This window comes from Clarias gariepinus, chromosome 28, assembly GCF_024256425.1.
Source record: "Clarias gariepinus isolate MV-2021 ecotype Netherlands chromosome 28, CGAR_prim_01v2, whole genome shotgun sequence".
NCBI lineage: Eukaryota > Metazoa > Chordata > Actinopteri > Siluriformes > Clariidae > Clarias > Clarias gariepinus.
This window is the reverse complement of record NC_071127.1, coordinates 18,827,858-18,855,581: the sequence shown is the minus strand read 5'-3', so window position 1 is coordinate 18,855,581 and position 27,724 is coordinate 18,827,858. Positions and strand designations below refer to the sequence as shown.

Below are 27,724 nucleotides of genomic sequence, written 5' to 3'. Positions count from 1 at the left end.
GCCATAGAGAGGGCCCACAGGATCGGTTATATGCGAAAGGCTGCAGCAGACGGGAATTTAACCCCGAGAGTGATGATCGTGAAATTTTTGGACTATAGAGACAAGGAGCATGTGATGCGTGCGGCCAGAGCAAAAAAAGATGTACTGTTCAAAAATCACCGAATCATGTTCTTTCCGGATCTTTCTGCTGAAGTGAACAAACAACGAAGGCAGTTCGACGAAGTAAAGAAAAAGCTGCGAGCTAAGGGACTGATGTATGGATTCATCTTTCCAGCGCGCCTCCGAGTGACCGTTGATGGCCAGGCTCACGTCTTTCAAAGTCCGTCAGAAGTTAACGACTTTCTAATGAGCTTGTAAGATGACGCTTTTTTCTGTTATTTGTTCACTTTTAAGAACATATAAGCAATAGACAAAGCAATAGGCTGGATTCCTTATAAGGGGATGATGTAAATTGTACAGCGGGGCTCAAATGCGATGCGTTCCATCGTACGGATCTTTTCCCTAAGGTAAATTGGGTAGATCCAGTTAAGGAAGTTAGAAGTAAGGAACAGTTCGGATTTGCTGGTGGTTCTCGGCAATTCGTAGTTGAGTAATTAAAGTACGTGTTTTATTGTTTTTTTATTTTTTTATTATTTTTTTTTCTTCTCTTTTCTTTACTTTAAATTGGATTATGTATCTAAACATGTTGTTTATTTCAGTTTGTTCTAAGTATGATATTTACAAGGTACAGGTGATTTTTCGTTTTAAAATATGGAAGTGTGTTGGATTATTTCATAGTATAGAAGGAAATGACAGATACAATTGGGGTTAAATTTATTTCGTGGAACTGTAGGGGGCTACATACCTTCTCTAAAATCAAACAAGTGATGTCTAGATTAAAACAACTACAGTCTAAAATTGTTTTTCTTCAAGAAACACACCTAATGCCCAAAGACATATATAGAATACGTAATAGGTGGCCTGGTCAGGTATTTGCAGCTTCATTTAGCTCTCAAGCGAGAGGGGTAGTTACAATGATTCATAAATCAATCCCATTTCAGATGGATAAGATAATACAGGATCCTTCAGGTAGATATCTAATTGTTCTAGGGACATTATTATCTAAACGACTGAATCTTGTTAATGTTTATGGCCCTAACGAAGACATACCCAAATTTTATAGTAACCTCTTTTTAACCTTGTCCACCTTTTCTGGGTTTTATGTGATGGGGGGAGATTTCAACTGCGCATTGGATCCAATTAGAGATCGTTCATCTGGCCATGATCAGTCTCATAAACAGACTAGAAAGACCCTAAATTATTTTATAAAGGATTTAAACCTTGTTGAAATATGGAGACATTTGCACCCTAAGGATATTCAGTATTCTTGTTTTTCTAGAACACACCAGTCCTATTCTAGAATTGATTATTTTCTTATCTCTGCAACACTTATGTCATATATTACTGATTGTTCTTATGATTCTATTGTAATTTCAGACCATGCCCCGGTTTCATTTAACTACATCGACCCTAAATTTTTAGGAAATCCCCCAAAATGGAGATTTAATCCCAAATGGCTCCTAGATGATCAATTCAATAAACATATTACACAGCAGATAGATATGTATTTTGACATTAATACAACACAAACCTCAGCTAGTATCAGGTGGGAAGCTTTTAAAGTCTTCATTAGAGGTGTCATTCTAAGTGTCACAAGTAGTAAATCAAAAAACTTTCAGAAAGAATTGACTGAACTGGACACTAAAATCAAATTTATAGAAAAGACCTTATCATATAAAAAGGACTCAAATACTCATCAAGAACTGTTGAATCTTAGAACTAAATATAATGAACTATCTGCCAAAAAAGCAGCAGCTAGTCTAATGATGTTAAGACAAAATTATTACGATCAAGGTGAAAAGGCAGGGAAATTGTTAGCTTGGAGAATTAAACAAAAGCAATCAGAAAGAACTATAAATTGTATTGAAGACAATTGTGGCAATATTACAGTGGACCCAGTAAAGATAAATGACACTTTTAAATGCTTTTTTGAGAATTTATATTCCTCTGAGTATGCAGATAATAGTACACAAAAAGAATTTCTCGACAGTCTGTCTATACCTACTATTTCTGAAGAGACACAAATGTTTTTAGATAGGGACATAATAGAAGAAGAAATCATAGAAGCCATTGACAATTTAACTGCAGGTCGAACACCAGATGGCCTTAATGTAGATTTTTACAAGAAATTTAAAAGAAAGCTTGCCAGACCTATTTTAGATATGTTTAAAGAATCCTTTACAAATGGTATGCTCCCAGAATCCTTAAGACATGCTCTTATTACGCTAATACCCAAGCCTAACAAAATAAATACAAAATGCGATTCATTTCGACCAATTTCACTACTTAATACAGATGTTAAAATACTAAGTAAAATTTTAGCAAGGAGGTTGGAGACACTACTACCTAAGATAATACACAGAGACCAAAATGGATTCATAAAGGGCAGGCAGGGTTTTCATAATGTTAGAACCTTACTTAATGTCTTGTATCTTAAAAAGGGGGCTTACGATACGGCTATTTTATCCTTAGATGCCGAAAAGGCTTTCGATAGGGTGGAGTGGCCATATCTATTTGAGGTCCTTAAAAGATTTGGATTTGGAGAAATGTTCTGCAAATGGATTAGGATACTTTACATGCACCCTATGGCTGAAGTACTCACTAACAATATAATTTCTAAGGCTTTTAACATTCAAAGGGGTACTCGTCAAGGATGCCCCCTTTCACCGCTTCTTTTTACTTTAGCAATTGAGCCACTTGCCATCGCGGTAAGGTCTCATAGTAATATATTAGGTGTCAGATCAGATACAATAGATTTGCGCATTTCGTTGTATGCAGATGATGTAATTTTATACTTGACAAATCTGGCTCATTCCATCCCTTCTCTATTACAACTTCTTTCACTCTTTGGTAATTTTTCTGGTTATAAAATAAACCAATCTAAATCATGTATTCTTTTACTGAATTACGGTGATAGTCAAATACCAACTGTGACACAATTCAAGGTGGTAGATTCCTTTATTTATTTAGGAATTAAAATAACCGCCAATGTAGACCATATATCTTCGGTTAATTACCAACCTCTTTTGAACACTATCTCTAAATTTATTGAACGATGGAAAAATTTACCTATATCGCTAATTGGACGTGTAAATATAATAAAAATGAGTGTACTACCTAAAATATTATATCTGTTTCAAAATATTCCACTTTGCCCTCCAACCTCCTTTTTTACAATACTTCGGAGATCATTCACTAATTTCATCTGGAATAATAAAAGAGCTCGAGTTCGGTTATCATTATTATACTTGCCTTTTAATAGCGGTGGTCTTCAGTTTCCCAATCTGCAGTGGTACTACTGGGCAGCACAGTTAAGATCTACTTTATATTATTTCTCTTCTGAATCTGAATCTATATCTTGGGTGGATATTGAATCTCTTTTTATAAAGTCAAAATTACCCCTTTATCTCTACCTCTATTCGGCAGACATTAATTTTCTCAGAAAAGACAAAGATGTGGTATCCTTTAATCCTATCCTCATTAATACAATTAGTGTCTGGTGTGATGTACATAAATATTTAGGTCAGTGTAATACCTTATCATGTTTTACTCCAATATGGGGAAACAAATTTTTTAAACCAGCTAGATCTGACCCTGGATTTAAGATGTGGTTTGATAAAGGACTACAGAAAATTGAGGATTTTTATAGGGAAAAGGATCTGATGTCCTTTACAGAAATTGTATCGCAATTTGATATTCCCAAAAAATTTTTTTTAAATTTCTTCAATTCAGGAGCTATGTTTCTTCCTATCAAGGTGCAAAGCTTACAAAACCTAATAAGACACCTCTCGAAGAACTGTTATCAAAACCTGCCCAATCTAAAGGTCTAATATCTATGTTTTATAAAATGTTAGAATCACACTCTAAAGAATCATCAGAATCTAAATTGGCTTCCTGGAGAGAAGAATTAAATGTAAATATACCCTCGGATGTTTGGGAAGAAATATGTACAAAAGCTCAAGTACAAACATTTAATAGTAATCTCAAATTAATTCAGTACAACTGGATTATGAGAACTTACATTACTCCAGTTAGGTTAAATAAAATTAACGAGAACATTCCAGACACATGCATTAAATGCTCAGATGAGAAAGGTACACTTTTGCATTGCATGTGGAACTGCCCAAAGGTACAAGAGTTTTGGAAGGAGGTGGCTATATTTATCTCTCAGATGGTTTTTGTTAATTTACCAATGAAACCTGAAATTTTTGTTTTGGGAATTATTCCTGAGAATATTATCGACCATGGAAGCACTCGTAAGCTTGTTGATATAAGTATACTTCAAGCAAAGCGTCTAATATCCTTGTACTGGAAGAAAGTGGAAAAGCCATCTATCGTACAGTGGATCAATAACATGTTCTTCTGTTTAGCTATGGAAAAGATTACTTATATATTGAAAGGTAAAACTTCTTCATTTGAGAAAATTTGGACACCCTTTATATCCTTCATATCAAATTCGAATTTTGGGAATGTACTAAATGAGACAAGAGAAGATAAGATAACTTGACACTTGACTTATCATATCCCCTTTTTCATAATTCTATTTAAAGAAAACGTTGTTAAATAATGATTTGTTGTATACCTTCTATGCATGTTTTCTATTTTCAACTCCTCCTTCCTACTGTATTACTTTCTGGAATAACCTGTGTTGCTATTTTAAAAACTACCTGTGTCCCTTTGGTTTTTTTTTTTTTTTTTTGTTTGTTTGTTTGTTTAATGTTTTTTTTTTTTTTTTCCATATAAAACGATGTAACTATAATATTGCTGTATTACATTGTTATATTTTAATGCATTTTAATAAACAGATTGTTTAAAAAAAAAAAAAAATATATATATATATATATATATATATACATTTACATTATACATTATGTGACTGCGACCATACCTAACTGTTATCTCTCCTCTTCTGCTCTTCCCTCTCCTGTTCTCTCTCCCCCTCTCTCTTCCCTCTCTCTGTCGAGCTACACATGTCATTCCTGAGCTGCCAGTGATCCAGACTCCCTCTGCCCTTCGGACCTGTCTGACTTATCCTGGTCCCCCGCTTCTGGTTGGAGATCTTGTCGCATGGAGTGTGTCTCTTTGGAATGCGTCTGGTGTCTGGGGATGGTTTCACTTTACCATAAAGACGGTTCTGGCCTTGACTGGTGTTGACAGCTGTTTCTCTGACTTGGCTGCGGTTGCTCGATAGTTTAAGATTGATGCAATTGTCTCCAATAACTACCTGGACTCCATATTTACATCAATTCACATCAACTGTTATAGGTTAACTGCCTGCCACCTAACACACTGTATAAATGCACATCGAATCCTACTTTCTGTTTCACCCACATACGAATGGGTTCCCTGTTGAGTCTGGTTCCTCTCAAGGTGGCTTTTTCCTATTATCATCTCTGGGAGTTTTTCCTTGCCACTGTCGCCGGCGGCTTGCTTACCAGGGACGATCTGCTCATCTTGATTCATGCACACTTACATTCCATACAGATGTAAAAAATTCTTTTGATTGTGTAAAGCTGCTTTGCGACAATGACACAAATAAAATTTAATTGAATTGAATTTGAACTTTGATTTCAGCCTTCTCATTTTGGGATCATTCCTGCACTAACAGATTACCAGGACCTTCAAGTCTTGCTTCCATCCTTTCGACCATGACAAAACTTGGATTCTGCTATTGTGTGCTGCTCATCTGCTGATCCCCTGCATTTGGTTCTACCTCCCAAACATGGACCCAGCAGACCTCAATCAGATGATATTGGCCTGCCTGTGGAAAAGGGCCCCTCCCTGAGACACATTAGCAAGCACTCCTCATGATCAAGCAGGCACAACTTCTGCACAGCTGTAACTGTAACTTCAGGGCATAAGCACCGACTCTCAATGATCTTAACACCTACCTGAAAAAATTAGAAATCAATGAGAGAGAAATGAACTGCACATGTCTAGCTTCCCTGGTGCAGGTAGGTGTTAAGATCATTGAGAGTCGGTGCTTATTTATACTTTGTGTTTAACTATTATTAAAAAGACTCTTTTTGGTTACACCACCCCTCTGCCTCTATGCCTGCTCCTTCCGCCCACGGCGTTCAACACCTGCCACAATACCCCGATCATGACAAAGAGAATTATGTAATAGATCACCTTGGATTGTTCTGGGGACAAAGTGGAGGCCTGTAGCTAAAAAAATTAGAAATCAATGAGAGAGAAATGAACTGCACATGTCTAGCTTCCCTGGTGCAGGTAGGCGTTAAGATCATTGAGAGTTGGTGCTTATGCTCATGTCGACAAAAACTACAAAATAAAAACAGTGGCCTCTAGTGGAGGACCCTTACAGTACCCCCCCCCCCTTAAACCGCTCCTCCGGAGCGCTATTGGTGGTCCCAGGGCACTTCCCTGGTGTCCCGTGTCCTTTCACCCGACCCCGACGGGCTAGCTCCCGTAGTCGTCTGTGTGGCGGAGGCAGCACCGGATCGCTGTTGTAGGCCGGGCGAAGGGGGCAGCACTGTATTGCTCTGAGAAGTAGAGCCCCTGAAGACAGTGCTGTGTTGTCCCCCAATCCGGGCGGCCGATGCAGTACTGTTTTTTCCTCCGCCGTGCAGCGGTGGGTGCCCGACATTGAAGCCGGGTGCTGGACGCTGTGCTGGGGTGTCGCTCCGAAGGCGGCGAGCCTTGAATAAGGGCTACTGGACGAAGGTGGGGACCTCCACATGAGGCCTGCTGGTGCTGCTGGGACCTCCTCGAGGCGCTCGGCGGCTGCTGCTGGGACCTCCTCGAGGCGCTCGGCGGCTGCAGCTGTGGCCTCCACGTGAGGCTGAAGGGTGCTGCAGCTGTGGCCTCCACGTGAGGCTGAAGGGTGCTGCAGCTGTGGCCTCCACGTGAGGCTGAAGGGTGCTGCAGCTGTGGCCTCCACGTGAGGCTGAAGGGTGCTGCAGCTGTGGCCTCCACGTGAGGCTGAAGGGTGCTGCAGCTGTGGCCTCCACGTGAGGCTGCCGCTTTAGTCCCAGCCCCCTCTGCTATGCCTTAGTGGGTCGAGCATTCTGTCATGTTGAACGCCGTGGGCGGAAGGAGCAGGCATAGAGTCAGAGGGGTGGTGTAACCAAAAAGAGTCTTTTTAATAATAGTTAAACACAAAGTATAAATAAAGATACAAACAAAGGAACAAACAAACTCAAACAATACTTAACTTTGTGCTAACAGGGGCTCTCTGGCAAGACACAGACAGGGGAACAGAACACCCGCCCTGTGGCGAGACACAGGCAGGGGGAGACACAAAACACGCCCTGTGGCGAGACACAGGCAGGGGGAGACACAAAACACGCCCTGTGGCGAGACACAGGCAGGGGGAGACACAAAACACGCCCTGTGGCGAGACACAGGCAAAGGGAGACACAAAACACGCCCTGTGGCGAGACACAGGCAGGGGGAGACACAAAACACGCCCTGTGGCGAGACACAGGCAAAGGGAGACACAAAACAGGACACAAACGAGGCGTGGAGCTGAAACGGGAGACACTAGAGAGAAACGGGAGACACTAGAGAGAAAGGGGAGACACTAGAGAGAAACGGGAGACACGTAGAGACTAGAGACGAGAGACCAAGAGAGGGACGGGATGAGGGCTAAAGACATGGCAATCAGCTAGGCATGGCTTTTAGCTAAACATGGTTAAGCAGTGCTTAACCATGGCAGTTAGCTACACATACACCTAGCCAAGCATGTCTTTAGCCCCAACATGCACTAAGCTACACTTACCTAATAGCTTAAACACACTAGGGAATAGGGGCACAGAAACACAGACAAGGGATACCCAGTGGCTAGGCTAGGGGACACTCAAAGGCTAGGCTAGGGGACACTCAAAGGCTAGGCTAGGGGACACTCAAAGGCTAGGCTAGGGGACACTCAAAGGCTAGGCTCACTGGGCATCTAGGGAGGTAGGAAACACAGGACAGCTAGAGACACAGAGGGGCTATGACTAGAAGCATGCTAGTTACTGTAACACAACATAGATCTTAGCTAAACACGCTCCTAGCCAAACACACACCTACCTACTTACCTACTCTAGCTAAACACAAGAACACAGGAGGACAGGACTGAATCAGCTCCACTAACACAGACACACAGAAACATTGCCAATAAGAGAGCCCAAGTCAACACAACTAAAATCAAAGTACAAACGAAACAGATAACAAAACAGAACAAACCAAAATGCCCACATAAATGACAGTGGTTGTACCAACAATGCTCGACCCAGTTTCCCAGTCTAAACAGCTATTTATAGATTGATTGATGGCTACCTCGGTTCAGGTGTGCACCCGCATCACCTGACCGAGGTGCCTGCTGGGAAACTGAGTCGGCCAACAAAAACTACAAAATAAAAACAGTGGCCTCTAGTGGAGGACCCTTACACTCTTAAGAGAAAGAGCTCAGGAATATTGCACTGCTCTCTGAGATATTCACTGACCACTGCTGCACCTGTTTTGAGGAAAATTAGGAAAGTTTTTGACCACTTTTGTGTTGGTAGGGAGACAGGAACAAAATTGTTAAGACTATGTCAGGGATCACATTCAGCCTCTAATTATACTATAGATGTTTGGATTTTAGCACCTTCTAGTGCCTGGAAAGACAGAACAAATAATTTTTGGTGGGACTGTCTGAGGCAGTCATAATGAGCCAATCTCCCAGAGAACCCACACTCACTGTTCAAGACCTCAACAGGAACCCTCGGCCAGCCATCATGCACAGAACCCCCACTTAACTTAAGAGTTTTAGGATATAATTTTAAGGGGATCCGTTTGATTTTTTTGTAGTCACGGACCGCCATGCTTGGAAAGAGCTTGTGAACAAAAATTTAAGATCCATTGACACTTGCGGTGAGGGGGGCGTAGTGGGCAACCTCGTTCCAATGACCGCAACCCCACTGGGCTCGTAGCAGTTCTGTTCTAAGCATTTGGTGATGAAGAGCATTAAATTCTGTATGGGAGCAGGAAGCTCATGGCAGCGGCTCAAAAGTATGCTGTCGTTGAGCATAGAGGCTTTTGCCCTTAATTGGCCGTAAAGGAGGCCATACTGGCCAAGATTCACCCTGGTGACTGTATGGTCTTTTCATTTAATATCAAGAGCTAAGGAACTCAAACCTTGAGTTTTTTGTGGAACTTTTTAAAAATTTTGCATGGGAGCGTATTACAATACTTTTCCAGGTACCACACATTCATCTTGTCACCCTGGCAGAGTTTAAAGGTGAACGAGGGATGTTGTGACGGTGGGCCTACAACCATTGTTTTATTCCAAGTCCATGCTTTCCACTTGAACCTGAGAAAGTGATTAAGGAAAGTCTTCACCATCACAGCCAGTTCCACAGCCTGTTCAGAAGGAGAGGGTGCCTCAACTTTCCTCGGTTGGCAGTGCACCTCTGTCCACCATCCCAAGGTCATGGGATACCTATAATTGGGCTAGCTGTACAGTATTATCAGTATGGCTGTGTTGCTCAAACAAAATGTACAGTTCTTTTGTTTCTCTATACTTCCAGTGACCATGGTGGAAACTCCCACACGGGCCAATGGGTCAAATGCCTGGGTTCAACCCGCTCCTCTGGTTTCTCAAGTAATGTAAACAACAATATATTATTGTATTTTTTCCTATCCTTATGTCAAATACATTGATAACTGTGAAAGGAAGATCACATGTTACTTGAAAAGCAGCGACTTTAACTCCCTCTTATAGCACTTTTATAAACAGTATAAACAGTGAAACAATCACCAGTATATAACCTTTTTATTTAAAAAGGTTGTAAGGCAGATAATTTTATTTTGCTCTATAGCACTGGTACTTACTAACATTTTGTTATAAACATTCATATAAAAATTTATTTCATGTTCATATCAAACACAATGGTCATAATGAAAGAATCTTCAGTATATCATGTATTGTTTAAAAAAACCTGTTTGCAAGTGACACAGAATTTTTACTTGCTATATAGCATTGGTACTTGCTTCATGAGCACTTTCATGTGGGTCAGTTGTTTTTTTTTTAAGACACAAAATTCAGTTGTTCTGGAATGGTTTTGGAACTGTAACAGTATTGTCAGGGGCATTTGCAAAACCCATCCATCATTTACAGCATTTGGCAAACAGCAAATTCCATTCTATCTAATTTTTTATCTGCGCAATTGAAGGTTAAGGGCCTTGCTTAAGAGCCCAAAAGTGGCAACTTTGTGGTGCTGGGATTTGAGCAAAGGGACCTTTCAGTAGTAGTACCTTAACCAGTGAGCTAACCCTGCTATCAAGCACTATGATGAAACATGAAGACCATGGTAGGAAAACAAGACCAAAACTTACCTCTGCTAAAGAAAAGTTCATTTCGAGTTACCAGCCTCAAAACGCACCTCAGATTAGAGCCCCTATGAAGGCTTTACAGAGCATAAGTAGCAGGCGCATGTAAATATCAGCTGTTCAGTTTTGATTATTACATATTTAGGGTGCCTTCAGCATTGTTTAATGTGAAAAGAAATAAAATCAGAAGAGTCTATGACATTATTACATGTTTTCACTTTTGACTGGTAGTATATATATATATATATATATATATATATATATATATATATATATATATATATATATATATATATAAAGAATAAATTACATTTTAAACATGTGAATTAACCATTTTTTTTACATTTGTTATAGCATTATTTTAAGTTAAAAAAAAGAGTTATCTTCAAGATATGTGTAATACAACTGCTAATTATACAAGGTTTTATTTAATTAGGTAACAAGGTATTTTAAATATGGATATAGCATTTGTAAATTAAATATAAAAAGACAGATAATAGTAAGTAAGCTTGTTGTCCATTGCTTTAAATGATATCTGGAGAATGCAAGCGCCAAAATCTAAATAATACAAGCTGCAATTAGAAAATACCTGAATCAAAATGCCAGTCTGTTTAAAGGGTTGACTCAATGTCCTCCTTTGTCTCAGAAAGGTACTTCATTTTTTGAACAAATGTCACAGCGTGTCAATCTTCACTACACTAAATGCTGGCATGTTGATTAGTCTAAGCATGTGGTTGTCTTTTTGTTTCATTGGTTCACAAACACAGATCAAACACTTTCTACCATCATTAATTACTGTTTATTTTTTGGCCGTGCAATAGAGAAGACTTGAGTCATATAATAATTTTAATAATACATAGTGTACTGTTAATTATTATGTGCAGTATTCTGGCCTTCTAACTTGTCCAATTTATGCTAAGATGTTAATCCTAAACAGTATATAGCAAGGCAGTTACTGTATACTACTAGCAATATGCAGACTTAAAGGTATGAGGTAAGCATTCCCTGGGAGAAAAATAAAAAGCCTTTGTTAGGATTTTAGGCCTAAAGCAAAATAATCGTAATGCATGTTTTTAGTAATGCAGGATACAACAGTCATTTTGAAAAAGAAATAAAAACGCAACATACTTGTGAAAAGCATTTTTTAAATTTAAAATAAAACCAAGCTAAATTATACATTTTAAACTAATTGTATGTGTATTTCCACCACTCTTAATATTCTATACCAACCAACAAATAATGAGACTTGGAGACAAAATTATTTGTTATTTATTAAACAAACAGAAATGTTTAATGAAAAACATGTCCCCAGCACTTCACCATGGAACATTTAAAATTGAGCAAATTACATTCAAAGTAGTCATGCATCAATCACAAAAGTAATTAAATAAAATAAAACTACAAAGGTCAGCAAAAGACCAGTTGTCTTGTAGGACTTGTTGGAGATCTCGTCGCATGGATGCCTCGTGTGTCTCTTTGGAATGCGGTTGGTGTCTGGAGATGGTTTCACTCTACCATAAATACGGTTCTGGTCTGGACCTTGACTGGTGTTGACAGCTGTTTATCTGCGGCCTTGACTTGGCTGCGGTTGCTCGATAGTTCAAGACTGCAATTGTCTCCAATAACTACCTGGGCCCGGTTTCTCGAAAGCTTCTTATCGCTAAGTAGTTCTTAAGTTGTACCTTAACTTCTCTCTTAACATTATAGCGCATTTCTCGAAACGTTCTTACGCTAAGTATCTCTTAGGTAAGTCACACGTTTGTAAGGTTGGACTGGACTAACCTTAACCTCATTCTTAGCGTGTTGTTGTGCTAAACTGAGAATGGCGCCGTCTGCAGAGCCGTGTGGTTCATGTACATTTTGCCTTTAGACAAAACTTCAGCCCTTTTCATATTTTCGCTATTAAAAAAAAAAAAGGTTTAATTTTTCTGAGTGATTGTAATGCTTAGTACACCTATCTTACCTTTGCGGTTTGACTTGCTGTGAGATGCGGTGTTATTTTCCTTAAATCACCTACGCGCGAAACCGTGTAGATGAGATACTGTAGGGGTATTAAACCTTTACTCTGTCATCTCATTCCATAAGTGCGCTATACAACCCCAACCACTGACATGCTTCACATTGTTTTTGAAGCTAGTGAAGAGTGTTGTCAGCTGTTTGTCAATCAACTATGATTGTATACTTGGTTTGTTTCACTGTCACTACAGGTTACATAACGCTTGTCCTATAACTACATATGCTTGTCCTATAGAAATTGTGTCTGTTCCCCGAATAGTGAGAAAAAAGAATAAATTTGTTAAATCCAGCCGAAACAATCTGGTAACCATTAAACCAGAAAAAGGCCAAATAAGTAATCGAAATCTACCTCTAAAGTTTGGACCTCTTAACATTAGATCCATTGCGCCTAAAGCACTTATTGTTAATGAAATGATATAAAATTATTGCCTTGACGCACTCTGCCTCACCGAAACCTGGCTTAAACCAAATGGATATATTGATCTGAATGAGTCTACTCTGTCAGGATATTTTTATAAGCACAAGCTAACTGGTCGCGGTGGTGGTGTCGCCACTATCTACAATGATGTACTCACTGTTAATCAGATAAGGCCCAGGTTTAACTCATTTGAAGTGCTCATCATTAATGTTGCACTCAATGAAATACATAATAAACCCTTGCTATATTTTACTTTGGCCACCGTGTACAGACCCCCAGGGCCATATGCCGATTTTCTTAAAGAATTTGGACATCAGACCTATTGGTTAACTCTGACAATGTGTTGATAGTAGGAGACTTTAACATTCATGTAGATGATGCTAACAAAGCTTTAGCCCTCGCATTTATGGACTTACTAAATTCCTTTGGGGTTAAACAAAATATAAATGGAGCAACTCACCGCTGTAATCATACGCTAGATTTAATTATATCCCATGGTATAGATGTCTCTAATATAGAGATCTAACCTCCACCTCCTGATATATACTCTACCCGTAGAACAGATTAGCTGTGTCTCCCCACGTTATTGATTTGTTAGAAATATGAATCCGACTACTAAAGACAGATTCACAAGTAATCTGCTGGATCTATCCCAATTACTTATTAAACCCCTAAATGCAGACGATCTAGATAAAGTGACTAGCAGCATGGCCACTATTTTTACCAGTACATTGGACACTGTTGCTCCCATCAGATTAAAAAAAGTTAGAGATAAAACACTTGCACCGTGGTACAATAGTCATACTCGCGCCCTAAAGAGAGCAACCCGTAACCTCGAGCGAAAATGGAGATCGAAGTTTTTCGAATTGCGTTTAAAGACAGTATGTGCAATATATATGTGCAATATATGCTCTAATAGCATCTCATGATCTAGGTCAGCCTAAAGTTTCACATTTAGTTTTTCAGTGTTTACAGGTATAGGACAGGAAGAGCTTTATAAACTTAGCTTCGGACCAAGGCTGCATCTCAATACTAGTCTTACTTGATCTTAGTGCTGCATTCGACACTATAGATCATAATATTCTCATAGATGGCTTACAAAATCACATAGGTATTCAGGGACAGGCATTAAAATGGTTTAGATCATACCTGTCTGATCGATACCATTTTGTAGATCTAAATGGAGAACTGTCTGGTGTAATGCCAGTGAAATATGGGGTCCCACAAGGGTCAGTTTTAGGACCTCTGCTGTTCTCAATATACATGCTTCCCTTGGGTAACATCATTAGAAGACATGGGATTAGTTTCCATTGTTATGCTGATGATACCCAATTACATATCTCAACAAAACCAGACGAAAAACCTAAGTTGTCTAGATTAACCGAGTGTGTCCAGGACATAAAAGATTGGATGACCAATAACTTTCTTTTACTAAACTCAGACAAGACAGAGATATTACTCATTGGCCCAAAAACAGTACATAACAGCTTTCAGAATTCAGCCTGCGTTTAGAAGGATGTACTGTTACTACTAGCTCAGCAGTAAAAGACCTGGGCGTAATATTAGACAGTAACTTGTCCTTTGAAAATCATATTTTCAATATCACAAAAACAGCCTTTTTCCATCTTAGAAATATCGCCAAACGTAGGAGCATCTTACCTGTATCTGATGCAGAAAAGCTAGTTCATGCATTCATGACCTCCAGACTGGACTATTGTAATGCATTACTAGGTGGTTGTCCTGCATCCTCAATAAACAAGCTTCAGTTAGTCCAAAATGCAGCCGCCAGGGTTCTCACTAGATCCAGAAAATATGATCATATAACCCCAATATTATTATCCCTGCACTGGCTACCTGTTCAGTTTAGAATTAATTACAAAATAGTATTACTTACATACAAGGCTTTAAATGGTTTAGCTCCCACATACCTAACCAGTATTCTGAAACGCTATAATCCACCACGCTCCTTAAGATCACAAAACTCTGGACTTCTTGTAATTTCCAGAATTTCAAAATCTACAAAAGGGGGTAGGGCTTTTTCATATTTAGCTCCGAAGCTTTGCAATAGCCTTCCAGACAGTGTTCGGGGCTCAGACACAGTTTCCCAGTTTAAAAGTAGACTCAAGACGCATCTCTTTAATCTGGCATACGCGTAACTCATTCCATAACTTCATACTTCAGTATATCTATCCTGAATGGCAACTACGCTAATTCTCTCCATCTGTTCTGTATTTTTCTACCCATCCCGAGGCATCTGGAGATTGTACCAGCTTCAGTAGACAAAGGCCAACCCTGCGGGGATCCTGAGGCATCCAGAGAAGGACCAGCTCCAGCTGGATTCTGCTTTATTATGGTTGAAGCTACACATCCTGCTCCTGTGACCCCATCTGCCCTCTGCACCTACTGACTCATCCCTATGGTAAACTGGACTTCATGTTAATTTAAAGAATTTCTGTTATATTGTACTTTCAGCTGCATAACACACATGATGTTATATTATCTCTATCTGTTATCACCCAGATGAGGATGGGTTCCCTGTTGAGTCTGGTTCCTCTCAAGGTTTCTTCCTATTGCCATCTCAGGGAGTTTTTCCTTGCCACTGTCGCTGTCACCCTTGGCTTGCTAATCAGAGACATTTCATTCATTTATTTCATTATTATCTAGACACATTTTTCTCACACATACACAATTTATTATTATTATTTTATTATTTTTTTTATTATTATTTTTTTTATGAATTTCTTTTATTTTTGTGAAGCTGCTTTGAGACAATGATCATTGTTAAAAGCGCTATATAAATAAAATTGAATTGAAAATTGAAAAAAAATATAAGTGACAGTTTGGTGATTTCATTTATATATTTGTCTATTATGGCATGCAATCGATGTCAGCTAATTCAGGACCTTTACTGTAGACAGCGCCTTGTAACGTCAGACGTAAGAGGCAATTTGTTAAAAGCGCTATACAAATAAAATTGAATTGAAAAGGACCTTCTGCATATGTCATATCTAAACATATCTGAACTTGCAAAGAATTATCAAGATATGAAAAGCTCCAAATATTAATATATTTTAACTCAAAATGTTATATTATAGTATGAATACAGTACATCTAAAAGAAAGTATAATTAGTTAAAACAGACTGTGCACTGGAGATATCCTAATGATTTGCAGCAGAATTCATTATGCTATTTAAGCAATCTTAAGGTCAATTGCTTGCATCCTCGCCAAGTGAGCCATTATGATCAGATATATGCTGACCAAATGACTAAATGCAGATCATTTGATAATGTCTTAGAAATGACAATATTGTTTTATTTGCCATACACTGGAAATACATTAGTTTTTTTTTTTTATTGTCTGGAAAACTAGGCAAAAGGCGTTTATGTGGTGGCTTTTCGAGACCTGGTCTATCCACAGGGTCAGGTGTGGCTAGCAATATCTACTTTACTGGGCATATACAAACTAACCCAATATATGTCATTTACTTTTGTGTCAAATTCATGGCCCTCTCCTACAAAGCCCTAAAAATAAAATTATTTTTAGAATTACATAATCACCATGGCCAAATGGACAATTCATGTTTCACATTTAGCTCAATGCAATGCAGTTCATGTTCCAAAACCCACCTACCAACAGGGCCTCACCTACCAAACAGGTTTTCAGTGCCCCTAACTTTAAGATGTTGTGGGCATCCCATAGGCTCAATCTAGTAAATTGTCAGATTCTCAAAATAACAACTTTTTCCCTCAAGTACTTTCAAAATTATTCACCCCATTAAATTTTACCTATTTTGCAGTGACAACAAAACTGAATCAATTCTCCATAAATAAAATTTCACTATAATCCTTTAAACATTATTTATTTATACAAGTACTTAATAGCATTCAGTGTTTTAGAGCATCCTTAAAGAAATATTGGACAATACTTTTAATGGCTAAGTGGATGTGATAATTATGAAATCAGGAAGAGAGCAGAACCTACTATTTGCTGCATACTAAAATTACCCTCCTGAACCATCCTAAAAAATTATAAATTTTTACATCCTTTCTCATGTTGCTATGATGCACCTAAGAATGCAATTAGTGAATCCACATAATGGTACTGCTCGCAAATTTCCTTTCTATATTTTTGTGCTCTGTATGGAATCTATTTATTTGTGTGTGTGTGTGTGTGTGTGTGTGTGTGTTTAAATATAAATAGGCTGGATTATGTTGCATTCTGACAAAGATTAGAAGATGTCTTGCTCTGCACTCTCTTTAACACTAGGCATCCTCAGTAGTTTGGTCTTTCCTGATGTCAGTACTGTCAAGCTTCCACTTACTGGCAACAACAACACAATCATGAGAAGAATATTTTCAAAGGTAAGCAATCTTTCCACAGACTATGACATTAAAAGTATAAAAATAAGTGGGTCTAGTTGTTTGCATTTTAGGCTTAAAAGCTTTAGATTAATTAAGCTTTAGGTATAATATGTCATATTGATTTATAGTACAACAATAAATTCTATGATTTATATAGTATTTTTCTTTTACCATCTATTGACTTTGAAAAAAGTATGTTTGAAAAAGTTTGAGTGGTTTGTTTTGATGAAAAAAATGCAGTGTTATGATTTATATATTATATATGTACTATACATAAGCCAGAATTACAGCTGTGTTTGAAAAGTAATACCATTTAACCCAACAAAATATAGATAATTGTGTAAATCAGTTCGAGGAGAACAAAGTTGACAATGTTATTTCTTCCCAGCCTAAATTTTTTTTTATTTCTTTACCAGCTTGAATGGTTGTAATGCTTTAGCATTAGCGTTTAGCAAGCTTAAGTTACCATGAATTTGCTGTTGGTGGTCCTAGATGGGCTGGTTTGAGTATCTTACCAGAGGATTGCTTTCATGAGGTTCCTATTTTAAGGAAGGAACATTTTGACTGCTGTTTTTGTGTATGCAGTAAATATTCTACAATAATTAAGCCTTTTTGAGTATGTTGTTTAAGTAAGTTAAAGTAAATCCATGGTTCTCAAAGTGTGGGGCTCAATGAATACAGACCTGACAGGTGGGGCGCAATGAACGGGAGAGAATTAGTGGAAAATAATAGGAAAGTACCTATTCTAATTCATGCTTTTCTTTATTGACAATAAAGATCGGACACTCGGAACTTAACAATCACACGCAAAGAAATGGATCATTAATACAAGTAAATTAAAATAACATCAGAGAAAAAGTGCATAGTGCAACAATAACGGTTTAACGTCGGCATGTTAATTGCAGAGGAACAATATATAAGGAAACATTCTGTATTATATATGTAATTTAATTTATTCCAATGTGTATGCTGATGTTTCTGTATTTTTGTTAAACATTTATATTTTATCAGGCAGTACTAGTCTGGCATTTCTAGTTTTCAGTGTGGCAACAAAGTTGCTTTTTGATCCTTCAGGCGCTGAACAGAAGGGAAGATCAATCTTGTTCTACGCTTTTTGTTGCTTTGCGGCTTTTTGCGATGATCCGTAAATCATTCGTTGCGCCGTAGAGAATAACGATGTTTATGCTTTTAAACATGTATAATTTAAGGCGGATGGAGCTTAAAGACAATGTAGAGAGGAAATATATGTGGGTATCTTATTCGCGGGTTTATTTACGCAGCTATTGAATTCGGAGATGCGAATATAAAACTAACTTTACCGCGGACACAAACCGGGTCAGTAGCGTCCTGTATGTAGTGAGCATAATAACGTCAATGGATACATTTGTTACATGGACCACAAAAAAGCAGGTGATTTAGCACTATCAGCCTAATCAACCAAAAATCCAGTCGAAAGGAAAACATGATGAAGCCCACTGTATGTTGCGCTTGGATTCATGGTGGGGATGGTGGGGGCAGAGGAGAGACCTGTGTGTGTTTTGGGTCTTAAACCGCTGGCAGCAGACAGCACGAGACAAAGTAGGAAGACACTTATCGACAACACACCCCAGTCACGTTAATAAGCCACTCGACTTCTTTGAAAGAATGCTCTAGATAAGTAAGCCTGTTATAACAATTGCACGTGTATTTGATCTGTTTTGAACTTGGTGTTATTTGATCTTATTGGTTTAGAAATTGATATTTCAATAAATAGTACACTTGGCTGATTTCGTTATCATTTTATTGACAAGTGGGGCTTGAAAATTCACCCACCCCCTTAAGTGGGGAATGACAGAAAATGTTTGAGAAAAACTGAACTAAATAGTACTACTTGGACCTTCTTAATAGTACTACTGACCTTTAAGATCTAAAACATAAAATATACTGAATTTGTAGAACTCTTTGCAAGGCAATGACCATCAGTAACAACAATGTTGCACGAGATTGGGGGCCAAGTTATGGCTATATATATTTTTTTATTTTCAGGTACTTGGGTTTGTTTTGTTAATTCAATTAATTTTAATCCACAGTCATGTTTAACAAATATTTAGGCAAGGATACAATTCTCTCTTTTTTTAACTAAGAAGTTAGGATGTATTTAAAGTGCAGACTTTGAGCTTTAACTTAAGGGGTTTAACAAAAACCTTAATTGTTTAGAAGCATAATAATAAACATAAGGATTATAAATAATACTTAGATGCCAAAAACCTTTGCTGTTAATGAATAAAGTCAAAAACAAATAGACATCAAGTTTTCCTTGCTAGGATTTTACTGCAGTTGTTTTGTGTTTCTGCTAGTGTCTGGGTCTTTCTGACTTGATTTTTGTCTTTGTTGAGTAAGGTGCGCTGACTGGCTCGACCCTTAAATAATATTTCATTTTTTTTTCTTGTGTTGATTTTGTGATATGTTTTGGGTCATTATCCATCTGTCAAGTGCTGTCCTATCAGTTTTAAAGCATTTTTTTTCACATCAGCAATAAATGCCATGGAACCAGTGTCTAGGCTCCTTTTGATGGATCTGAGTCTAGGGTTAGACACAAGAAATCACAAATAAGCATCCAGGATATGTTACTCGTGTATCTGGTGTTTTGTATATACTGATGATAACAGCATAATGAAAGAAAATAGAAAAAAGCACTCCTGAGCAGGGTTTTTTTGGATAGTAAAATAACACCGTTACAATCCTTTTGTGGCACTGCAATAGCAGACTGTAGCTACTGCAAGCTATAAAACACAAAATATAGCAAAGCATGGCCATCTAGGAGACAGTTTATAACATTTTTAAATGTCATAATAGTAGATGTAAAAATGAATGAAAAAAATTAAACAGCAATTTTAAACAGTTGCAGCATAGATACAAAATAATAATAATAATAATAATAATAATAATAATAATATTTTATTATTAAGTAGATGAAGAAGAATTTTAGTTCTTTTTATGTATAATAATTGTATGATAAAATATTTATTATATAGATTCAAGATTCAAGATTCAAATAACTTTATTAATCCCAGAGGGAAATTGCTTATGCTCGGTTACAGGTGCTCACAGTTGTTAACTAAGAAAGGTAATAAAGAATAAAGGTAATAAATAATAATAATAATAATCTTAAAAAAAAAAAAAAAGTCTTAAAACCATATTAATACCATATTATATATAAATTTTTCAGTGTCCTTTTATTAGGAAAATGTTGAATGCCACAAAAGATTTAAATATTTAAACACTAGAACCAACATCCTGTTACTGCACCTGTGGAGGGTCATCAAAAAATTTAGGAAATCCAAAAAATTAACACCTTCTGCTGATAATACTTATATTAAAAACTTAATAGCCTAAACATATAACAGACATTTATTGACAACCTTGGTCTAACCTTGTTTATAAGTGACTCAAAAGATACATTCAGTGGCTCTCAAAAACAGAAAGTGGAGCTTTATGGCATCATTGTGGCACAATTATAGCATAATTGAAATGACTCAAGAAGACAGGAAGTTATAGTTTTACTGTTTGTGGTGTTCTTTACAGCATGGTTAAATCTGTAATTTAAGGCATACAACTGTGGAACAAACTTTTACACTTGCTAGAAAGATAATTTTCGCCTTCCATGTCACTGAATGCAGTCTAGTTTTAAGTTTTTGTTCACTTTTGCGCCACAGTGGCCTGCATGGTCAGCTAAAAGGCTAATCTAAAAGGAAAAAACAAAACTATTTTTGATTAATGAAAACTGATGTTCTGTATAGACATTCTAAACTAAATGAAGGCAAGCATACCTATATCTGTTATTTCACAATACTTAGCTTGTCTGTCAACATCTTTTTAAGAGCAATGGAGATCTTCCCCGAAGTCTAGAAATGGATGACTCCACACTGAGCATGGCTCCAACCAGCAGCGGCAGAGTTGACTCACCTACCATCCTTCGCCTACATCCATTATTGGCAAAACCGGCGCATACTCATGCCAATCTGCCTCTCCGTTTTGGCCGTGACTCTGTACACATGCAACGGATGCCCAAGTCATCTATCAACCTACCGCAGAGGTTTGGTCGCTCAAGAACCACCAAGCCTAGCTCTGGTCTATGGTGTACAATGTGCCGCCGTGCTGAAAGTCCACCTTCCGCAACTCTTCCCCAGAGATTTGGCAAGCGAAACCTTTTGATCAGGAATCCAGGAGCTGTGTTTGCACACACACTTCAAATGCCACCACTTAAAGACAGGTAAGATTTACTTGTTAATTCTATACATTCTTTATTTATCTCTCTTTTTTTAATTAATATATTTTTTTTTTTACCTCTAAGCAATTGAGGGTTAAGGGCCTTGATCAAGGGCCCAACAGTGGCAAGCTGTGGTTTAAACCCAGGACCCTCTGATCTGTAGTCTAATCCTTAACCACTGAGCCATCCCTGACCTTGTACTATATCATGAACATGCAAATTTGTAATCTATTTAGAAGAGTAAAAAAAAAAAAACTGGTTCTTTTCAGTAATACAATTTGATATTATGTCCAGTGGTGTCAATAACCTATAGTAATTAATATTAAAGTAAATCATATGTAGCATAAAAATCATCTGCTTTTTGTTGACAAGCATCTTATGGCTTCTTTGTTAAGTGCTTCCGGGAAAGCAGAAAAGGACAATATCGTAAAATTTGTGCATACAACAGGACCCTTCTCATTGGGAGCATATTATATTAGTGAGGCATGAGCATATAGGTCACAGATATATACTTTTACTACCGTTCAAAAGTTTGGGGTCACTTTCTAACTCCATGATCATTCCTGATTTTTTTTTTTTTTTCTACATTGTAAAGGAATGCTGAAAACGTCCAAAAAATGCATTAATCTCCTTTGAACAGTTAATGGTGAGATGTTTCTGCTACTTCTGCTCTGTAAAGACTTCATAACGCCTCTAATCTCAGGTGCTGGTTGTTAATTGGTCATTTTTCAGGCTGATAACTCTAAATGAACTTCTCGTCTGCGGCAGAGGTAGGTTTTGGTCTCGCCCTCCTGGGATGGCCTTCATGAGAGCCAGTTTCATTATGGTGCTTGACGGATTTTGCAAATGCACTTGATGATACTGTTCTTGCAAGAACTATTACAGAAAGGCTGACCTCTGTGTCTTAAAATAACAACTAACTGTTGTTTTTGTTGTTGTTACATTTATTTTTATGTAAATAAATTCCATATGTGTTATTTTATAGTTTTGAAATCCCCAGTAGTGTTGTAGAATGTAGAAAATAAATCATTAAACAAAAACAAAGAAATTTGCAAGTGACCCCAAACTTTTGAGCAGTACTTTCTATAAACACATGCCTCAAAATTTACTGAAAAGAAGAGGAAAAAGCTCACTCAAAGCTCAAAGTCCTTAGATGTTTTTTTATGTATGTATCACAATAATATAAAATAATACAAATAAACTATTTAAGGGTTTAAATATTTATTAAGCATTTTATCATTTATTTCTTGCTTATTAAAATGTAACTAACTGTAATATCTAATCTCTCCCCCAGGATACAAGACCATGACTACATGATTGAAATGGTTGAAAAAGAAGATACAGCTTTAAATAGTAAAACATACATTCACTTAGAAATCTAAGAAAACTTTACATTACATGTCTGCAACGCACTGCCTGTTTCATTTGTATTCTTAAGTCCACTTATGTCCCCTATGACTGATAATGTCTGATAATGTTATGACTGATAATGTCTGTCCTAATAATCAGAAATGAATAAATTAAAATAAATGGTATACAAATAAATATTAATAAATAAATAAATAAATACAAGTAAACATGTATTTGGCAAAACATAAGTGAGCAGTGATTCATTCAGAAGCAAAAATTATTTCAGCAATTGTTTCATTACAGTGCACCTTGTAAAACCAGGTTTGTCTTGCAGGACTATACTGGATGTGTGCAGGTACATGAGTTACAGGTGATGGTAGTGGACCAGAGGTCATACAGTGTGTTTGTGTGTGGATACAAATATTATAACTTTTTTTTTTTTGTCTTTTGAAATAGCAATAGACCAAGCTTAAATGTTTTGAACTGATAATCAAAAGAAAGTTCCCTTGTCTACCATCAACAAAATCGGTGTTCAATTTAAGGAACATGAAAAATGTAAAGAAAAGATAATACAAAAAGAAGTTATGACATCTTAACATGCACACACAAGTATCCACAGGAAAACCAAAGTAACCTTGAAAAATTGGCAGAAAAATAAAAAGTACTTCCTTCATTTATCACAGTCAGGAGAGTAGCAGCCAGCTATTTCTAATCAATTGGACAAGATCAGTTAATTATCATATACTGTAACTACGTCTATGAAAATCACGTCAGTTAAGTCAAGTTCCTGCTCATTATCCTAGGAAGGGTCAAACCAGGAACCATGTCAACAAGTTCAAAACTAAAAAATTCACCACTCTACAGTGAAAAGGACAGTTTTAACAGTTGCTTACAGTATCTTCCCTGGAGTGGGCATATTACCCTAGGTCAAATTGTTTCAGGCACAAAGTCTATGTTTATGTGCTTCTACAAAAGCTGTGATAAGAGCTTTAGTATATTTATTATTACATATAGTGTGTGAATTGTACTCCAAGTGTTTGATATTACATCAGACCAGTTTGGATTTTGTTCACAGTTAATTGTTTTTATGTTAACTAGAATCTGTCTACTTCATATGCACCAGACATGCATGTTTATGACCCTACTGGGTACAGCATGAATTCCCCACCGCATGAGTCTTGTACTTTCTTGAGCCTGTTGCTGCTTCACCAGTTGTTCTTCTTTGGCCCACTTTTGGTAGATAAGTTGTCGTGAATTCAACAAATGAACTTTGCGAACTGACTTACTTCATAATATGTCCCACCCCTTGACAGATGTAATAAGATAAAAATGTTATTTGACCTGGCACTGTCATGACCTGCTGTAGCACTGTCATGTTATGGCTAATAGGTGTGTATATACTGAAAAGCAGTTACAACTTGCGTAAATTTTACTACATCTCATTTAACTACATCTCATTTGTGATTGTCAAGTAAAATGTCCTTACCACTAAACATAAGATTTATTAAAATATTATGTAAATCTTAATATTTGTCATGATTATGGCGGGAAGGAACGCAAACGCAGGGCTGGAAATAATTAAGAATATTTATTATTATTCACAAACCAAAAAACACCGAACAAAACGAAACCAAAGATAACAAAACTGAATGGGGACGAGCTTCACCAGGCCGGGTCTGCAGGCGGGAATTTATGAAGAGTACTTAGGTCACACCAAACGACTGGATTTACAGCCTTGCGAGGAACTCAGCGCTGCCTCAGGGTCAGCCTTGAACTTGAACTTTTTCCGTGAGCGAAACATAAAGGTCTTCCGCCTGCAGACTCCCTCAGTCCTGGGTTAAGACAAAAACACACAATGATCAGACACATGGGGGAACAAAAAGCATGATGAAAACAGTGAACAGACGAGGGGCTACGGGTTCGGCTGGAATAAATAGGGACACACACGGGGTAGACACAGGTGCAGGTAATCTAGGAATTAGGGAGGACATGTTACACACGCAGACACACTAGGGGGAGACAAAGCGATGGCTCAGTAGACGGGTGAGCCAGATCTTACTCCCCAGGACTGAGGTGGCTCAGATGTGACATTACCCCCCCTCCCAGGACCGGCTGCCCGGGAGAGGTGCGGGCGCGCTCTCTGCGTGACCGGAGGGAGTCGGGACCCACCGACCCGCGGGATTTGCCGGCGGGGGGGTCGGCCCGGAGGTCGGGGTGCTGGGCGATCCGGCCGTGTCAGGTGGAATTCTGTAATGAGCTCTCTGCTTAGCACATCACGGGCCGGGACCCAGCTGCGCTCCTCCGGTCCGTACCCCTCCCAATCTACCAAGTATTGCAGAACACCTCCTCTCCTCCGGGAGTCTAGAAGTTTTTTGACCCTAAACGCAGGGGCGCCCGCTATTTCCACAGCCCCGGGGAGCGAAGGCTCTGCGACGCCTCCGTCCAAGGGCCCTCGTACTACTGGCCTGAGAAGGGACACATGAAAGACAGGGTTAATACGCATATGTGCAGGTAACTGTAACTTAAAGGAGACGGGGTTAATGCATGTAACAATGGGAAAGGGGCCGATGTATTTAGGGGAGAGTTTGCGGCATGGGAGGTTGAGGGAAAGGTCCTTTGTCGAGAGCCACACTCGATCTCCTACCTGGAGCGGAGGACTTTCCCTTCTCCGTCTATCGGCGAATTTTTTAAAACGGCGAACTGCTTGGGAGATCTTTGTGTGCGCATCCTCCCATACTTTTTCCGCTTTCTTAAACCACTGATCCACCACGGGGATATCGGTGGGAGTGGCATCCCATGGACAAAGCGGTGGTTGGTGCCCCAGTATACATTGAAACGGCGTTAAGCCGGTCGAGGAGTGTTTCAGTGAGTTTTGCGCATATTCCGCCCAGAATAAGCAGTCTGCCCACTCATGTTGTCGACTACTACAATATGCCTGGAGGTACCTCCCGAGATCCTGAACAGTCCGCTCTGCCTGCCCATTAGATTCGGGGTGATAACCCGACGTTAGGCTAACTGTGGTCCCCAACTTCTGGAAGAAAGCTTTCCAGACCCTCGCGATGAATTGGGGACCACGATCTGAAACAATGTCCTCCGGAATACCGTAGTAGCGAAACACCGAATCGAATAGGGTTTCTGCCACCTGGAGGGCGGTTGGAAGTGGGCCAAATGGGAGGAATCTGCATCCCTTAGAGAAGCGATCAACCACGACTAATATGGTAGTGTACCCTTTTGACACCGGCAGATCCGTTACAAAATCCACGGCTACGTGGGACCATGGTCTGTTCGGTGTGGGCAGGGGCATTAATTTTCCAACTGGCAAGCATCGAGAGGTTTTGGTTGTTGCGCAAACTGCACAAGACAAAACTACTGTTTTCACGGTTTCCCGCATGTTTGGCCACCAGAACTTTGGTTCCAGGAGATGGTAGGTTCTCAAAACGCCGGGGTGTCCTGAAGATAAGTTGGAGTGTGCCTCTATCGTCACTCGTTCCCGAAGTGATTCCGGGACGTAGGTTCGGCCCGGTGGACACCCCGGCGGCACGGGTTGGGACCGTGTCGCCTGGGTGATCTCCGAGTCGATATCCCACATTACCGGAGCCACGACAAGTGACGGAGGCAGTATGGTTTCAGGATCCGAATTCGGATCCGGCGTCGGAAAACAGCGGGATAGCGCATCCGCCTTTATATTCTTTGAACCGGGACGGTACGTGATGGTGAAATGGAAGCGCGTGAAAAACAGCGCCCATCGGGCTTGACGAGAGTTAAGTCTCTTTGCTTGTTGGAGGTACTCTAGATTCCTGTGATCTGTTAGTACCACAAATGGATATTTGGCCCCCTCCAACCAATGCCTCCACTCCTCTAACGCCGCTTTGACTGCTAGCAGTTCGCGATTCCCGATATCATAGTTGCGCTCGGCAGGTGTCAATTTCCGTGAAAAAAAAGCACAGGGGTAGAGCTTTTCTGGGTGGCCGTGGCGCTGTGACAGCACTGCTCCCACCCCCACCTCCGACGCATCGACCTCGACTAAAAAGGGCTTCTCTGGGTTAGGCAGTTTTAGAATAGGCGCAGAGGTGAAAGCGTGTTTTAGGCGCTGGAAAGCCGTACGTGCTTCCAGCGAAAACGCGCGTAGCCGTTGTGGTTTCCCTTTTAACAAACCGGTGAGCGGTGCTGCCATTGTGCTGAAGCCCCTAATGAAGCGCCTATAGAAATTAGCAAACCCAAGAAAGCTCTGTAGCGCCTTTACTGTCTTGGGTTCCGGCCATTGTTGCACCGCCGTTACCTTGGTCGCATCCATTTCGACCCCCTGTGGTCCTATGTGATAGCCGAGGAATGCGATCTCACTCTTGTGGAATTCACATTTTTCTGCTTTCACATAGAGCCCATGTTCCCTTAGTAGATGAAGGACGGCAGTTACATGACGGACGTGTTCGACATATGACCGCGAGTATATTAGGATATCATCTAAATACACTATGACAAAACGGTTCAACATATGTCGAAACACGTCATTCATGAACCCCTGAAACACCGCAGGTGCATTTACCAGTCCATAAGCCATCACGTTATATTGGTAATGACCTGATGTCGTGCTAAATGCAGTCTTCCATTCATCTCCCTTGCGAACACGAACGAGGTTATAGGCGCTGCGGAGGTCGAGTTTGGAAAAAATGGACGCGCCGCGGAGCTGGTCGATAGCGGCCGGTACCAAGGGCAGGGGGTGCTTATATTTTACTGTAATTGCATTGAGCCCTCGATAATCAATACATGGACGAAGACCCCCGCCTTTTTTTTCAATAAAAAAGAAACCTGCCGATGCAGGTGACGTGGACCTGCTGATGAGCCCCTGACTGAGAGCCTCAGTCACGTATTCCTCCATGGCCCGTGTTTCCGCCACGGACAATGGATAAATGCG

General features: G+C 39.1%; 1 protein-coding gene across 1 annotated transcript; it reads left to right on the top strand.

Annotated features, from left to right (window-relative positions):
* Positions 1-165: 165 nt before the first annotated feature.
* npvf (neuropeptide VF precursor) lies at positions 166-22,844 on the top strand. The gene is made up of 5 exons (XM_053489713.1): positions 166-319; positions 16,222-16,275; positions 17,119-17,213; positions 21,074-21,465; positions 22,757-22,844. Exons 1-5 carry the CDS (start codon positions 166-168, stop codon positions 22,842-22,844), a joined length of 783 nt encoding a protein of 260 aa, XP_053345688.1.
* The last annotated feature ends 4,880 nt before the right edge of the window (positions 22,845-27,724 follow it).